The sequence below is a fragment of a genome, unplaced genomic scaffold (genome assembly GCF_019419815.1).
Source record: "Pyrus x bretschneideri cultivar Hongxiangsu unplaced genomic scaffold, Pyrus_bretschneideri_v1 Contig49, whole genome shotgun sequence".
In the NCBI taxonomy this organism is placed as follows: Eukaryota; Viridiplantae; Streptophyta; class Magnoliopsida; order Rosales; family Rosaceae; genus Pyrus; species Pyrus x bretschneideri.
Window position 1 is genome coordinate 914,926 of NW_025999786.1, and position 16,917 is coordinate 931,842.

Genomic DNA, 16,917 nt, shown 5'->3' on the forward strand with positions numbered 1-16,917 from the left:
AGTATGCTTAGCCTCATGAAGCATCGAAGAGCTTCTTATGCTGCTCCTAGAGGACCTCATTCTTCATTGTTATCTTGCTGTTCTGAGCCTTCAGTTATTCGACTTTAGTTTGAAGAGCGAACTTCTTTCGTTCTTTCTTTCGTTGCCTCACACTAGGCACGAGGGGGTGTCATTCTGTGTGATGTGGCTTCCTTCGCTCCCCATGTTGGAAAGGGATGCCTGGTCAAAAGAGAGTGTATGGATGGGGGAAACCAGCTTGACAAAGTTGAAAAGAGTAAGAATAAGTGTGCTTCCCACAGACAGCGCCAAATGTTAATGCACAAAATCAGCGAGGACTTTGGTACAATAGAAAGTCTCAAGTTTGTGACCTTCGCTTGGTTGCTCCAGTCACTAATGAGGATAAGTATGTAAATGGATAGAGACAAGGAAGCGAACGCAAGATGTACGTGATTCACTCAGATTGGTTACGCCCACGGAGTAGAGGAGTTCTCATTAATTGTGAAGGGTTTACACAAATACATAGGTTCAAGCTCTCCTTTAGTGAGTTCTAGTGAATGATTTAGTACAAATGACATTAGGGATTATTGTGGGAGAATGATCCCTTTTTATAGAAAAGAGTTTCTAGCTCTGTTCTAACATTGACACGTGTCGTGCTGTAGTTGGCCTTTGATGTTGACACGAGTTGCGCTGTGATTGGCCTCTGATATTGACACGTGTCATTTTGTGATTAGCCTCCTGGTTGGAGGGAAACTCTTGTGGGTCCTTGACGGTATAATGTTGACCAGTGCTCAGTAGTTTCGGGATTGATCAAGTATGGTACAAACATGTATGATTAATTAAAATGAAGTTATTACATAATATCTAATATTATAAAATTTCTTTTTAGGCACAACTCCAACTAAATGTACCTTGAAATAAAGAGTGAGTAGTGAGCACAAAAAAATATAATGGAATTTTGTATAATGTGGAAGGAAGACCAGAAGCTATATATGATACACTACCTAGCAGCTGCCCTACTACTACGTACCAGTACTGGTCGAGGTCGTTAATTATAAACTAGAAAATGCTAGTGAAATCACATTTTGCAAAGTATGTCTAACTTCTCTTTAATAGACGTGGGATCTACTTGTATTGTGGACCTTAACTCTATAACAGATATGATTTAGGTATGATTTACAAAATGTAATCTCCCTAGCATCACTCCTATACATCATGCATGATGGTGCAGCAAGAGCTTCCGAGAAGTGTTACACCAGCGAGCATAGGAGGCATGGAGGTTGGGCCAATCAGAGAACGAGCTATGTGTGAAGTGGTGGAGCCACAAAGACAGCACTTTCTCTTGATTCTCTTCGTCTTCCAGCATCTCGATCGTCTCTTCCAATACTCTCTCCAGCTCAGTCCTTTCTGCGATGCTCAAAACCGGGACGTCGGTTCCGTTGCTGGCTTTGCATAGCAATGGCAACCACGACATTAACATTTGCATCTTTGTTTGCTTGTGTTGCTCTTTCTTGATTCCGTCGTCAGCTTCGTCTTTTCCCAACTGTTTGGCATGCTTGAACAACAATGCTGCACGAACACAACAGTTGATTAATCATCACATGCAAAGCGGAATTAATGTTATATATTTTAAATTGAAATTTCGTGACACGCATATATACATTTATGTGAGAACCAAGGAAAAATGATATGCATATCTTGATACGGTAAGTAGAACATGCCATGTTTCTAAAAAAATAAATATAGTCTAGTTTTACAACTAACAATACGCTTGATGGCCTAGTTTGCTATGGAGTTCCATACTATTTAGCTAAGTTTGGCCTTAGTATTAGTGATGGTCTATTTGGTTTGAGGAAACCTCCCGACCATGTACAGAACGTTCTTTTCCAAGACTTTTCTTGTACTTGAGTTGATGTTTTATTAATAAAGTCGTTTCTCTATTCAAAAAACAATTACACAGGATAAGAATTTACAGGCTTATAGAATTTTGTCTTATTTTTAGGTATGTCTCTGGAACTCAATTTTCATCTCATTTTGACCCCCTATGACTCAAAGTCACCACTTTAGTCTTTGAAACTCAAAATTTGCTCCACTTTGACTCCTGGAACTCACTTTTGGATCTCATTTTGCTCCATGAAACTCAAAAGTCGTCATTTTACTCAATAAAAACTCAGCATTTTCTCCACATTGCCTTAATTATGCCGTTATGTAGAATGTTGACGCATAGTGGAGATTTATAATATTTTCTGTTAATTTCATCATTTTATTCTATAAAACTCGATTTTAAAATTTTTTTTATTGTTGAATGTTAATGCATAGTGAATATTTATAATATTTTATGTTAATTTCATCAGTTTATTCTATAAAACTCGATTTTAATTTTTTTTTATATATTATTAAATGTTAACGCATAGTGGAGATTTATAAACAACTTCATTGGCATATGTGGCATTGTCTTATTGAGTGGTGGGTCGAACATATATATATGTTTTAGGACTGAGTTTTGAGTTCAGGGAGAAAAGAGAGTTTTGGAACAAATTTACAGTTTCAGAAAGTAAAGAGGTGATATTTGAGTTATAAAGAACAATGTGAGATCAAAATTAAATTTCAGAGAATATAATTAAAAATAAAGAGTAATGCTATTCATACCATGTTTTTGTACCATATTTTCATATTACCTTAGGTGGCATTTGATGTGGATAGTCACATCATTTGAATTAATTAGATTTTTAAATTTAGTTCATTATTTAATAAACTAATAATTAAGAAAAACTAGTTAATTAAATGATGATTGTGGTATACGAAGAGTCTTTCTCCTTCCTTTCCTTGGGTTTTGCAAATTTTTCAAATGATGTGGCTGTCCACATCAGATGTCACCTAAGGTGGTATAGAAATGTGGTATAAAAACATGGTATGAATAGCATTACTCAAAAACAAATCTTAAAAGTATTAACCGTTACACTCAGAATACCGAGTCTGATTCCACACTTACCTTAATTCAAAACCAATGTCATTTTGGTTTATAAATAACAATAAATTAAGGGATGAACTATCCACATACCCCAAATTACTTCTCACACACCTCTTGTTAATTTTTGTCCGTTGATCTTCTTTAATTCATCTGATCTGACAGCCGAAAATTAAAAAGGTGTGTGAGAAATAAAATTGGGTGTGTGGATATCACACCCCTAAATTAATATTAAAAAAAAATGGTTAACTTCACAAATTGAAAAGTCAAATAATTGGAGCCATGCATAATTATATTCGTCATGAAGTTTCCGGCCACCACGCCTAATTTAGATGTGATCTCAATCACCAATAACGACAAATATAAAGCAAAAAAGAAGAGATATCCAAAATTTGGTGCCGTCACGCCCGCAGAAAACCATGAAAATAAAATATTAATAGTCAAAGGAATATTAAACCATGCATAGGAATATATCACCCCTATACAATAATTCGTAAAGATATTTGTTACTCTTATTTTCTTCAATTTTGTGTTGCTCTTTATTCTTCAACTTTTTTTTTTTTTGAAAAAATGAGTTAAAAATAAAAGCCTAAACAAAACTAATTATTAATAAATTTAAACCAAAACATAGCTACATTATCCATCACAAAATACGATATTATCGAGTCGTGCTCTTTATTGTTGAATGTAAAATGTTTAATAATGCACTGCTACGAGTGTTTAGTATTAGACTTAATTTCTACAATTATTTAATTTTAAATTTTTATCTGAGTCTTTTTTTTTTTTTTTCGATTTTACTTTGAGAAAAAAATTCGTTAATTTGAAATAAAAGAAAGAAATAAATAAGAACTTACCCGAGGTCTTGACCAAGGATGCTTGTAAGCGCGGCTCAACCGAAAGAGAGAGACGAGCCAAATTAAAGGCAGCGGCCCATCTCCGCACTGCTTCATCAGCCGAGTCACAAGCTGCCAGCTTCTCAGCCAGCCAAAGCACCTCAGCCGCCAGTTTCTCCGCCGAGCTTCTCGTCCCGCTCGCCCTCGTCTCCCTTATCCACGACACGTCCCGTATCGATCGAACCACCCGTAGAACAGGGCTCCACCGGTACTCTACCGGCCGAGCGTTTCCCAACAAATCGACGCCATCACCACATAGCACTTCTCCTTGTTGTTCGAGAATGGCGGCAGCTTCAAGCTGGCTCAGAGTGGTGGAAAAAGCCGCGGATAGAACCGTACGGTTGACTTGACGTAAAGCCTCTACGCCCTCTTTGTGGTTGTCGTCGATGAGGTTCTCCGCCAAAGAGCGAACAACTTGGTACTTGCGGGAGCTTACGGGGATGTCGTTGACGAGGGACAAGAGCTGCGATAGTGCTCGAGCGATAGCGGAGTCGCCGCCGCCAGTAATAGTAGCACCGCCGCTGAATGAGGCGGGCGTATAATCATAATGATCACTAGTGTGATTACTAGCATTCTTGTTGGGAGGCTTGTAGGGTTGGTTATTGTTAGGGTTTAGAGGAGGAAGCAAACGGAGGAGGAAGAGGAAGGAAGTGACGAAAGTATAGCGAAGAAGTTGGAGGATTTTGGATTTCTCAGACAAGTTTAGGAAGGATTTGTCTGCGAAGATAAAGAGGGAGGCTATGAGGTTGCGGGGAAGCAAAGGAGATATGGTAGTTGGAGACCAGCCTTCCATCATCACCATCCTCCTATGTGAAATCAAATAGTTTATTTCCTTTTGTGTCCTAATTAGGGTTTTTCTTTTTCTTTTTTCTGTTTGGTGAGAAAGTTATTGATTTTGATTACTTGCGTGAATATATATATAAGATAAGGTGTGTGATGTAAACTTGAGAGGAAGAAAATGAATTAGGATATCGAGTACTGGAGGGATTGAATGGGTGGTAGTCCGTGGTCCGGCCAGTTGTTTGGACCATGACTTCGTGATCATGACCGCGTTTTGTTTTGTTTTGTTCCGGGGTTGTGTTGCTTTCCTGTGTACGTTCTCGTCGTCGTAAGGAACGTCAAATGTTGCACCTATGCCAAATTGCCAATTATTAATCTCTTTGGGTGCCGTACATCACACTCGCACTGGCAGGCACAATCATTTGTTCAAGTCTCACGTTGACGAAAACAATATATAATTAGGTTATTTTTCATATTATTAATTAGTTTTGTGGTAGAACATCATTTTTTTCATGATATATTCTTAGTTGTCTTACATGTGAAACACAACAACTGCCCTTGCTCTATATTACTCGATCTATGTTGTTCACGTATTAAATTTAAAAGTTTGTTACACACGAAGAGGCATGTTGAGAGTACAAATCTCACATCGAGTAAAAAACCACAAGTTGAATGACACTAATTTGAATTCTAATTATGCAATTCCATCACCATAAAAATTGGGTTCAAGGGCCATGGATGCATCTGTGCTTACTAATGATCATAATGCCCACAGTTACCAAGTACGATTTTATTGGATTTTGACTGGTAAAGTGCCCGAGAAAGTTTTCCCTAATACGGTTTTACCTCATTAAATCATTAAGCACTGAGTTAATTTGGCGCTTCTGTGTACTGTTATAGTATAGGACTGATTTCTGTCTGCAGTCCTCTATATAGAGGTCCTAAACATCTTCATGTGCGAACAAAACTGTGTAACATTCTTTCTTTCATTACGTAATCATCGGCTCAACGAACAAAGTGTTCGTGTAAATCATCTTCAGTCATGAATTAATACACTTTGTTGATGTGAAATGAAAGTGATCTTTCCATGTTGGTGGTGATGGCGGAGTTGAATGTGAGTCGCAGAGGAAAGATTTTAGGTGCTTAGCAAACTCCTTGGGCTTTTCCAGGTTCACAGCATGTCCTGCGTTCTTTATAACGACTAGTTCCGCACCTTTACCTACATGACTATATATTTCAAACCAAAATGCAAATAATTAGTTAAGAGAAATGAAAGATCGAGCAATGAGGCACTGTATTATTATATATCCGTCAGATTTCTCATTTACCTCTTTAATCTGTACCCTAGTTCCACCGGGAATATCTGATCTTCTTGTCCCCATATTACCAGTGTGGGCTGTGTTTACAATGGAATAGTACATAAGCATTGAGCATTATTTATGAAAATTTCAAGGCCTGTTGATAATCAATTTATCTGTAAAAACTAAAATTAAAAATTTGTTTGAAAACTATTTCAGTTTTTAGAAAGGAAAATAATAAACAAACACCAAAGTTAAATTATGTTCGTTGATTTATCTAATTCAATCTCCATAATTCAAGAGGGGTGTGATAAATACAGCTCCTACTAAAAACCAAAAACCAACATCAACTGTTTTGAGTTTTCAAAATTTGCCTTCTGAAAATTAAAAGTAGCTACTAATTAAATTTTTACGAACTAAAAACTGATATGGTTATCAAACGATTCCAATTAAATAACTGCAAATATACATAAGCAATAAGGGGAGAATTAGTCACCTGTGAGATCTTGGGTAGATTAGACAGCTTTCTCTCCGTTAGTATAGCCCGGATCAAGTCTCTCTTCTCTTCTACATAGTCTGTACACATGACCTATAAAAATATTACAGAAATTTATGTTTTTTTTTAGTTGAAAAGTATACTTCAAAAAATTCAGCTAATAAGCATGTGCAGAGTAGGAAAATAGATTTAAAGGCTGCTTACGTACATGAATGAAATCCGCGAGAAAAAAGGAGGGCAGACCCTTGGCGGGCTTGAAAAATGAATACCTCATCAATTCCTTCAGCTTCTCTGGAGTCTGAGGCAACAAAATGCTTGCAGCCTCATCCAAATCTGAAACCCTAAACAACCCTTCTTCCATATCCTTCTCCTCCAAGCACACCCCGGCGCAACACAGCGCCACCCTCTCTACCATCTCCGGACACTGCACCGCCACGTTGTACGCCACAAAACCACCATAGCTTATCCCCACCATGCTCATCTTCCCAACCCCATGTGACTTCATCAACCTTATTATGGACTGTGCCTGGAACGACTCTGTACGTTCCAGGCGTGACGTGTAAGAGTGCCCAAAGAAGAGGAGATCGGGCACGTACACATTGAAGCGGGTGGTGAAGTGGCGGAGATGCTCGCCGTATTGCCACATGGCGTTGGCTCCAAAGCCGTGGAGAAGGAGAAGGGTGGGTTTGTAGGATTTGGGGGATTTAGGCACCCAGCAATGGATGGTGGTGCCGTCACCCAGATTTGTTAAAACTGAGCGGAGACCGGCATTGGCAAAATAATGCCGATAAAACCAATCAACGGAAGCCGTAAAGCTGATACGTTTCGGAAGCTTAAGCGGAAACATAATCGATCGAAAAGTTTTTCTGTAAGAAATTAAACTATGGGATTAATTTAACCAAAACAATTAACACCAAATTTACGTACAAATGTTGCATGCATGGAATGTTCTTGCTAGGATATGGAAATTTGTATGAAGTCAATATATATACACACAATTATACACATATATAACTAACCAACAAATGTTCTAGAAAGAATGCTTTTGGTGATGAGATAACTGAATTATTTAGTTGGAAAGCACAGAGAGGCTTAACTGATATATTCCTCATAAGCCACAATGAAGGAACCAAGATTTCGGCTATATAGAACAAGAATAACAAGGGAAATTAAGGAAAACGGTGACACGTCATCACAAGAAAGTAGAAAAGCTCTAAAACATTGGTTGGCCAAAAAGAGGTGGAAGCTATGGACCCGTAGGGTGCTTGTGTGTACGTAATTAAACTACTATTTATGTGTATGAACCATGTAATCCCAAAGTGCTATATGTATATATAGGGATCATCAAATATATGAACCAATTGTGCTATTTTTGTATATGCAACTTTCACATATTTGGCAAAAACATATTGTTGGAATTTTCGTTCGGATGGACAAAGTGTAAAAGTTGCATATATAGAAAATATATGCAATTAAATTAATTTTCATCCTTTTTTTTAACCAAAAAAAGGTAATTAATTAATTTTTCAAAAATCCCTACTTTTTCTATTTTTGTCCCCCCTTTACTTGTTGCATGAGTGATCTAATACACGTTCATACTGTTACTAATCATACATATGCAACTCAAAAGGAATTTAGGAATGATAGTGCAGAGAAAACAACGAGTAGAGTAGAGGCAAAGTTAAGAATTTATGGCCTATTTTTTTAAAGATAACGTTAGGGAGATTAAATTTATAAACTAATGTGTTATTAATAGGAAATAAGCACATTACTCAATACTTGATAATCCAATCATCAATAACCACATCATTTGATTTACAAAATTTAGTTTCTCTAGCATTATCTTTTTCTAATATGCATGCAAGATTAGTTGTAGGGGAAAAGAGGGGACACGTGCCCTCTTTAGTTTCTAGAGTATTGACAAATATGGCAGGGTTCTTCCAGAGTGTAGTTAATTGTACTTGCAGTTAAATTTACCGACGGCCAGTCAACAACCATATTAACCATATATTGGCAATTGTAAGTTTGCAATACCAACAATATCGATAATATATCTGCATTTAACCAGTACAATTAACCGTATTGTAAAAAATCTTTGTATGGTAAATATAGATACTTACAATTTAAGAAACAAAGGAGAATGAAATTCGAACTTGAGTGTAGACAGGAGAGTATAACTATAGCCAACTTGGCTATGTTGTCATGGTTTCAGTGGCAGTTAATTTGTTTAATAACTGTTTCGTTTTCAATTTTCTACATTTTTTTACAAAATGTACAAAAAAAAATGGATAAAATGAGAGTTGGAGGAGTGAAAAAAAGCATAATTGAAGGGATAAAAAAATGTTTGACCAATGAAAAAATAAATAAAAAAAAAAAAAAAAAAAAAAGGAAACAATCTCAAGTTGCTTTTCAATTGAGTTATTCTTTCATACATTCTCCTTCATTACTCCCTCCCTCTCACGTTCTCACCCATGACCCATCTTTCAACTTATCCTTTTCCAATATAATTTCACCTCTATCCCTAACATAAAAATTGAAAACTAAAGACAATGACAAAATGACTGTCATACCGGCCTTAACAAATTGCATTAGCATCACATTAATCGTCACTGAATGAGTGATTTAATCGATGTGCTGCACAAATTTCGAAGTTCATACTCATCCACCGGCAGTTGATTCGGCCTTCATGGCTTCATGTTTAACAAGCTTTGAGTTAATCTTACACCTGTGATTGCGGGAGCGCAAGCTGCAACGCTTAATCGGATCCGATCAATGAACTTGTAACAAAACAATTCTGACCGAATGAACTTCTACGTCCTAAAAGTAATAAGGACATCAACTCTCTGTCTGAATGGTCTAAGTCATCAAGAGAATTAAGGGTCAAAACAACACAAGTAAAACATGGATATACTACCTCAAAAATATACTCAAAACACAGAGAATCGTCAAGTCTGACAACGTTAATCGTAATTTTGGCTATGAAAAACATAATAAATCAGGAAAGCGAGTGAAAACTGAATGCAAGTGATGATGAACTCAGACTAGAGTCTAGACAGAACCAACATATCGGTATAATACTAAAGGCTATTAAGGCAGTGCTTAGCAGAGCTCACAGTCAGGATCAAAAAATTGACAAAACATCTTCCACCAGAAAAGAAAATTTTCTTCATTGATCGACAAAGGAAATTTTTAACAAGTACAACATTGGCTCTTTCTTTTTCCCTATAACGATTTTTCTGTGAGACAAACAAAGTATTCACTTTTCATTTCTCAAAAGGGGATGATATAAAAAGTATGTAAGTATATATAGGGCCTCTCAACATCACTCTAAAACAGATTAATACAAAGATAAATAATATACACATATAAGAGGAAATAAAAACTTGTCGCAGCCGCTAAACAAAGAATCACCTCTCTCAGTTTTCTTCTGCACGAGTATTGTGCCACATAATTTTTGTTCGCAGGGACTCAACTCAGCAGTTTCCTTAGTCTTTTTTCAGCAAGACTGGCAACCTTATTTTGAGGTTCAAGAACAAGGGCATGCTTGAAATCTGCAAATACCAAACATGAAAATAAGAAAGAAGCTAAACCAACCATAACTACTGCATATTTTTGTTTTAATCAAACTCCGTAACTGTATGTTTCACATGTAATCCTAACACAGGCACACTTCAACTTCCAAACAATATTTGACATAGCATGAAATGGTATGACTTCATGGATAAGGTCAATGGAATATGTGACATTCAAAATAAGCCACCAGCAGAATACATTTTCGATTAGCATATTTGACAAAGGATTGGTGTAGGTCAAATTTCTTACTTTAGATAGAAAACTAGACATTTGAAAAAAGTGAAAGCCAGTTTGTCTTGTGTTAGGTTTATTTCATGACGTTTGGGTTAATTTTGGGTTTTAGCATCATGAAGGTTTCAAAGTTTATCTATTTAAAGTATTGTAACTTCTCTTTCTATTTTATCAGTAAGAATACGCTAGCTTTCACAGTTTGTTCTATTGGATTTTTCTTCTATTCAATTTTTACAAAAGTGGATGGCACTAAACATGAGATACTACAAATTTTTACTAGGACTAGACATCACCAAAAACACCTTCCTTTCCCAAACCCAACTTTATGAATTCCCTTTCAACCACTCATCAAGCAAGAGGAATGGCAACCCAATCAAAAATATGTAATGGTTTTAATGATTTTGATGCAGATGACAAGAGGTCCATGCTCCACGGTGTTCCAATTCAGTCGCAATTTTTGTGGATTTGACCACATTTTCAAATAACAAAAGGTTCTAAAACCATCTCTATATTAAAAGACTGGATCCAATTCACAAGTATTTACCCAACAGAAATGCAGATGGCTTAAGGCAACTGACTAGGAGGGTGACCAAACATACTAGAATGGATCTAGTATTCCATTAATCAACGAACTGAGAAGACTGCATGACTACAGAAGTAGTTCATCTTATAATCATACAATTGAGCAAAAGTGATCATACAAGATATGTCATAAATGATATATCACAGCAGTGTTCATAAATGTTGAAGAAGCAACAGAACGCGACAAAGCATATGAAATTTGGGTTCTGACCTTGAGCAGCCTCCTTATAACAAAGAAGTGATTCTCTAGCTGTTCCGCGCCTAAGATATGCCTTCACATTCTGCAAAAAAGTCAAAAAGTGAAAAGATAAAAAAAGGTCACAGATATTGAAAAGTTTGTATGGTTTTGAAGAAACAATCTACATTCACAACGATATACACAGCACAAATCTGTTAGAAGTAGGGAGTTGGCCCTCATAAAGTAGACATACTCAATAAAGGGTTGCAAGCAATGCAAGAGATTAGATAAAAACAATTATGACTGAGCTGAACATATGGATCAACTATTGGCCTATCACACAAAGAACTGTCTGTAAGTCATTTCAGTAACCACTGTCACTTCAATCCCTAGTCCACAACGTTTCCTGTTCCAGTCCTGACACACGTGGCCAGACTGACCAGAAAACGTGAATCAACTACACTGATTGACATGAAACTTGTGTGGTCAAATTAGCCTGACATGTAAATGATATGTTCACTACCATGTGAAACTTAGAACATATAACTCAACCAATTGCCATTCATTGGAGAAGCCCAGAATTTTATGAATCTGTGATGCAAGGCTTCAAATTCTCTGTGAGATTTCTATTCTGAACACAAGTAATTTAAGAATTCAGTTGAGCCCAAATTTCCACCTTGGCCAGGAGTGTACTGGGGAGGTCTATGAATTTCATTGACTAGCTTGATTGGTAATTTTGGATCATTCTATTGAAAAGATGCTCCTGGAAACAGTAAGCGTTGAAGAGTAAAGAATCACAATCAAACAAAGGAAACGAATTACCAGAAACAAATAACTCCTAATGATACTTGCTCATCCACTTTTGCTACCTTACTCCACTATAGAACACTGTTGAACAAAGGAAATCCCTAAATTACTTAGTGGTAACATAATACTGTTGAACAAAGCAAATACCTAAACGACTTAGTGGTAACCATCACGAGGAGGTAAATTGAGCTCCAACTGCCCTTTTACTAACAGAATTGGTTACAATATAACATGAAATGGTTCGTAGTGCTTCGACCAATAGTTATAAAAACAAAGAGTCTAAAAATATAAATGCAATAGAATGATTTTATTACCTTTTTGTCAAGTGATATTGCCTTGCTGCAGTCCTCTTCAGCTTGCTGGAAGCTGCATGATTGAAATTGATAACCACATAGATACAAATGCAATGCAACAGAAGGAATTGACAGATCAGATGGGCATTTCTTACCACCCCAACTCCAAGTAAGCAGCTGCGCGGTTGGAGTAGTAAGTTGTGCTCATCATGTTCAATTTGATAGCTTCAGTATAATAGTTGACAGCCTTATTCCATTGCCTTCCCTTAAATGCAGCATTTCCCTGCAAAAAGTGTACACAGAAATTGATATAACAAATAATACTAATTGAAACAGTGGTTTCAAAACTCTTTTGCTGGTAGAAAATCAAATTAACAGAACTAAGCAAAATATTCGACAAACATAGCAAAGGGAACCACGCCCCCTGATCTTTGACCCTTGTCTCACTTTTGTTCATATTTTATGCCAATGGAAAATGTGACATTATGCACACTAAACGTTATTGTTAACAGGAGAGGGCAAACATTCAGACCCAATACATCAGCCTATAAAGGTGGGAAGTATCATTCATGTAGAAAATGCAGTTGCAACACTGCCAGTGTAAAGATGACAAAAAATAATAAAATATTGAAGAAGACTCGACAAAATGAAGCATTGAAAACTAAGATGAAAAGATTTTAGCAGGGAACAACCTTCTCTTTTAAGAGTTCTGAAGCATCCATGTTCCCATTGGTATCTGGCAATGGCAATGAATGGGATGCAATGCTGACTTTCTCCTGAACTGAAGAGTACATATCCAAGACTGTATCAAGGAGAAATTTATCAACACCATGGAACGCGATGAATGAAACAGAGATGGGGCAGTCATTGTGCTCTCCCACTGGTACCGTAACCTAGCCATGTGCAAATATAATCGTGAAAATAAGTTTCAAAGCTACAGATACTCAAGGATAAATGTGAATGTTCAGACTTGAAAGTACTCAGTTACCTGACAGCACCCAGACATGCTGGCAATGCTTGTTAATGCTAATGTTCTATCATTAAACTCAGATGAGCCCCCCTTCTTTGTATTCAGCTTTAATGGCGGATCTGCGATTGTGGGAATCACTAATATTCCGTCATCCTGGGATAGCAAGAGGTTGTAAGAAATAGAGATACATAAAATGAGGTATTGTACATATAAACAATCGGTTACACAATAAGGCAACCTCAATATTTTCACCAAATAATCTTGTTCAAAACAATTTAAAATGCAGACTCTGCAGGAGCACTGGAGCTGCAGCAGTTATTCCCCCTTTTCTGGTTTCAGAAGAGGGAGGGGTGGGAGGAATAACAATATAAGGAAGCTCAGGTTGTTGAATCTCAACACGCCAGTGAAAGTAGACAAGAAAGCTAAAGCTGACCCACCTCTTCAATATTTGTATAATTTCAAATTTTTGGCCAAAACAAATCAAAGGAACAAACTTAGCTGACTTGTACATATTACAAGGTTGGAGAGATTCTCAGATATGTTAGCCAAAGTTATTAAACTGACAAAGGTTTAAAATATAGTTCCTATCTCTAATAGTCCAACCGAAGCGATACAGGAAAGAGAAAAGGGAGAAACCAAGAGCATCAAAGATTATCCAAGTTGACTCCAAATTAACAAAAATCTTTTACAGCTTCTCTTTATTCAATCAGACTTGATATTTCTTATCCCTAAAACATAAACGCGTACTTTGAAGAATCATCTCATCAGAGATAATCTTCCAACTCACTCCATATACACACTACATTGAAGTTTTCACAACCAACTCTCCTGCCTCAGATTAAAGACTTGCGAGATATGGTCTTCTTAAAATACCAAAACAAACAACAGTAATAAAGGAATATTTATATACAGAGAAATTAATACAACAGAAAAAGAAGTACATCACGCAGTTTAAAATTTAGTAACAATTAAAACATTTCTGCCTTGAGAAAATTTCTTTCTGGGAGTCACTTTACTACTACTTAACACCAGTGAAGTAGATAAATCGATAGAATGCCAAATGAATATAAAAATTTGCATAGTGTTGGGATACCTTTAAAAGACTTTGAAGGGCAGCTCTCATCTCAGTCCTTACTTTATATAGGGTTTTCATGTTTTCATTTGTAGAGTTAATTGCTGCACGAACACGATCTGATACATCTGGCCCTAGCTTTGGTTTCGCTGATTTAACCCATTCTTCATGATTGGTTTTGAATTCACAACTGAAATAAAGTTGTAGATGTCAAATTAGTAGAGAGAGAGAGAGAGAGCTTATCAAATTTCCTTTCCCATAAAGGTAACCCAAAGGAATTTGAGAAGATTTAATTGACCTGAATAATCTTAGAATACCTCTGTATCAAAAGCATCACAGAAGAGAGAGCTTTCAAAGTAAATACTCCATTTTGATGTTTTGTGGATTCTTCACGAAATGCTTTTAAACTGGGTACATTTGAAGCAATATACTGACTAAAATTCATATGCTTTGGAGGTTGGTCTGCAGAAGCAGTAAAAGAAGCAACTTCAACATACTTATACTTGGTTTACTTTTTTATGAACTCCCATCCCATTATGACAATAGAGAGATTGCATTTTACCATTGATATATGAAAGATTAAAAGAAAAGGCAATCACTACGGAGCCGTATATGTGTGTATGTGTGTGTGTGTATATTCTCAAGTGAGGTTACTTACACCCAGATAGATGTTCAATTGCTTTGCTGACAACATGTACTGTCTTCTCAGTAGGAATTTTAGGAAGCTGAAAGAGATCATCAGCAAAAATAAGGCGTCTCGCCCTTTTAGGTTCCACAGAATTCAGTTGAAGCAAAACATGTCCAACACGATGTAGAATAGATGGATCGCAGGCAAAAATTCCTAAAAGACAACAACAATATCAAATTAAAGAAGATGCAAGAAATATAAAAGAGAAACCATAAACAAGAAATTATTCCCAAGCATACCAACAGCGTCTAAACTTTGTGAATTTGGCAAAACTCCAAGCATAGATACAGCCCCATGAGACGGTCGGTACCCAATGACACCACAAAATGATGCTGGAATTCTAACACATCCAGTTGTATCAGTACCTATAAAAGTATAAGAACTTGAAAGGATCAGCCGATATTATAAAGAAGCCAAACCACGAGGGTAAGTTTATAAGTGCAGGATCACATAGTTAGCCCGATTTCAGTGAGCAGGTGACTTGATACCTACAACCTTTATTCATTGCGACTTGAGACGAAACATGGAAAGTGTATGAATCTAATTCTAAAAGATAAGGCAAAATTATAACCAAACTAAGAGTAAAATGAAGCAGAAATTCTGCAAAGACAGTAAATGAAGTAGAAATACTCAAAGAAGCTTACCAAGAGCAAAGTCAACAAGACCGGCTGCAACAGCCACAGCAGAACCACTGGAAGATCCTCCCGGAATGTGAGATTGTAATTCGGGATTCACAGGCGTTCCATAATGCACATTCTCACCAGTGATCCTGATAGTGATACAAACAACAAGGTATCGAAAGGTCGTTGCTTTCATTTATTCTTAATTGTTTTCGCCATTTAAATTCAAAAGGGAATAAAAAGTGACAGAGAAAAATGATCAGTACCCAAAATTGAGCTCGTCCATGACGGTGTGGCCAACGCAAGTAGCCCCATTTTTTAGCAGAGCCGTCACAACGAACGCCGTCTTGGTCGCCGCTTCATGCGTTCGCGCCCAATCTGGACTCCCAAACCCCGTCACATAACCCTTCACATCAAATCTGAAACAAACCCACCAACCCATAAACCAAATCAGAAAGAATCACAAAAAAAAAAAAAAAAAAATATTGCTAGTAAAAGCAAAATAACAAGAGAGAGAGAGACATGTCGGAGATAGCGAAGGAGAGGGAGGAGAGGGGTTGAGTGGCGGCGGGGAGAGGGGGCTGAGGGAAGGGAAGGAGTTGGAAGCGGGGCTCTATAAATGGTTCCGTTCGGCGTCGTCTTCGGCGGTGGGTCTCGGCCAGGACCACGATCCCTGCGACGGTGAGACCGATAACGATCCAGGTTTTTGGGTTGGAGGAGACATTGGCCTTGATCGCCAGCAGAGGCTGGGGGTGAAGCTTCCACATGATCAACGATCACGACAGGGACAGGTCAGAGGTCAGCAGTGAGCCCAGCAGTGAGCAGCAGCGAGGGTTTTGGTGGGTTCGGGTTTTGGCAGGGTTTTACATTTTCACTTTCATTTTATTAACATTTATTTTGTTTGATCAGTAACTTGTAGTTTAATGGCGACCGTGGGTCTGACGCGCGATTACTATTCTTTCTTTTTTTTCTTTTTGATTTTTTTTTCCTTTTTCTTTTCTTAGTTGCAATGTTTAACATTTCTTCGATACAGTCTATGAAATTATCTAAAAAATGAGAGAAAGACATGAAAATAGGGGGTGAATATGGAAATACAGGGTGAAGTCTAAATTTCATTTCATATCGGAGAAACTCTTAAGTTTAGGTTATAATCAACAAGTATCGTCGATATTTCTAACACATCTATTAAAATCTGAGAAACTCTTATATTTCGTCCAAACCAATGTTTGACAATTCCTAAAGTTTTATTTTAAATTTTCATCATTTCCATCAAAAGCAACTAATATTCGATATATCCGTCTATATTTTCACAAGTTTGCATATCGATATTCCACGTACCGATATTTCAAACACTGCTCAGTTGCTAGCTACTTGCTATCGAATGGGCCGGCGAGGTTTCAAAATATCATTATATAAGTAAAGAAAGCGACGGACCAAAAACAAAAGTAAAGAAAGCTACAAAAATAATCAT

General features: G+C 37.0%; 3 protein-coding genes across 9 annotated transcripts; all 3 read right to left on the reverse strand.

Annotated features, from left to right (window-relative positions):
* Positions 1-929: 929 nt before the first annotated feature.
* LOC103936468 lies at positions 930-4,660 on the reverse strand. Its single transcript, XM_009346303.3, has 2 exons — positions 3,820-4,660; positions 930-1,566 (listed from the first exon to the last, which is right to left on the reverse strand). The coding sequence occupies exons 1-2, from the start codon at positions 4,658-4,660 to the stop codon at positions 1,211-1,213; spliced, it is 1,197 nt and encodes a 398-aa protein (XP_009344578.2). The 3' UTR covers positions 930-1,210.
* An 804-nt stretch (positions 4,661-5,464) lies between these two features.
* LOC103936467 (monoacylglycerol lipase ABHD6) lies at positions 5,465-7,292 on the reverse strand. Its single transcript, XM_018644801.2, has 4 exons — positions 6,641-7,292; positions 6,433-6,525; positions 5,967-6,034; positions 5,465-5,865 (listed from the first exon to the last, which is right to left on the reverse strand). The coding sequence occupies exons 1-4, from the start codon at positions 7,277-7,279 to the stop codon at positions 5,679-5,681; spliced, it is 987 nt and encodes a 328-aa protein (XP_018500317.2). The 5' UTR covers positions 7,280-7,292; the 3' UTR covers positions 5,465-5,678.
* A 1,526-nt stretch (positions 7,293-8,818) lies between these two features.
* LOC103936465 (outer envelope protein 64, mitochondrial-like) lies at positions 8,819-16,339 on the reverse strand. 7 transcript variants are annotated; one of them, XR_007252390.1, is made up of 14 exons: positions 15,969-16,338; positions 15,713-15,865; positions 15,471-15,595; positions 15,066-15,191; positions 14,797-14,979; positions 14,456-14,600; positions 14,160-14,328; positions 13,085-13,219; positions 12,789-12,989; positions 12,252-12,379; positions 12,118-12,169; positions 11,030-11,099; positions 9,844-9,983; positions 8,819-9,178 (listed from the first exon to the last, which is right to left on the reverse strand). XR_007252390.1 is itself a non-coding variant. In XM_009346299.3 (13 exons), the coding sequence occupies exons 1-13, from the start codon at positions 16,211-16,213 to the stop codon at positions 9,901-9,903; spliced, it is 1,815 nt and encodes a 604-aa protein (XP_009344574.2). In that variant the 5' UTR covers positions 16,214-16,338; the 3' UTR covers positions 9,575-9,900. The 7 variants fall into 7 exon arrangements, 2 of the variants coding, with proteins under 2 accessions (XP_009344574.2, XP_048424664.1); XR_007252389.1 differs by having other exon boundaries at positions 8,819-9,249; XR_007252391.1 differs by having other exon boundaries at positions 8,819-9,279.
* Between the last annotated feature and the right edge of the window lie 578 nt (positions 16,340-16,917).

What these genes read in the sequence shown, in the direction of transcription:
- LOC103936467 (XM_018644801.2), bottom strand. Translation starts at nt 7,279, where the DNA reads ATGTTTCCGCTTAAGCTTCCGAAACGTATCAGCTTTACGGCTTCCGTT. An exon ending in ATCTACCCAAGATCTCACAG is followed by an intron (nt 6,035 to 6,432) that starts GTGACTAATTCT and finishes TTGTAAACACAG; the next exon opens with CCCACACTGGTAATATGGGG. An exon ending in CTAGGGTACAGATTAAAGAG is followed by an intron (nt 5,866 to 5,966) that starts GTAAATGAGAAA and finishes TGAAATATATAG; the next exon opens with TCATGTAGGTAAAGGTGCGG.
- LOC103936468 (XM_009346303.3), bottom strand. Translation starts at nt 4,660, where the DNA reads ATGGTGATGATGGAAGGCTGGTCTCCAACTACCATATCTCCTTTGCTT. An exon ending in ATCCTTGGTCAAGACCTCGG is followed by an intron (nt 1,567 to 3,819) that starts GTAAGTTCTTAT and finishes GTGTTCGTGCAG; the next exon opens with CATTGTTGTTCAAGCATGCC.
- LOC103936465 (XM_009346299.3), bottom strand. Translation starts at nt 16,213, where the DNA reads ATGTGGAAGCTTCACCCCCAGCCTCTGCTGGCGATCAAGGCCAATGTC. An exon ending in TCTTGTTGACTTTGCTCTTG is followed by an intron (nt 15,192 to 15,470) that starts GTAAGCTTCTTT and finishes ATACTTTTATAG; the next exon opens with GTACTGATACAACTGGATGT. An exon ending in AATTGAACATCTATCTGGGT is followed by an intron (nt 14,601 to 14,796) that starts GTAAGTAACCTC and finishes CTGCTTCTGCAG; the next exon opens with ACCAACCTCCAAAGCATATG.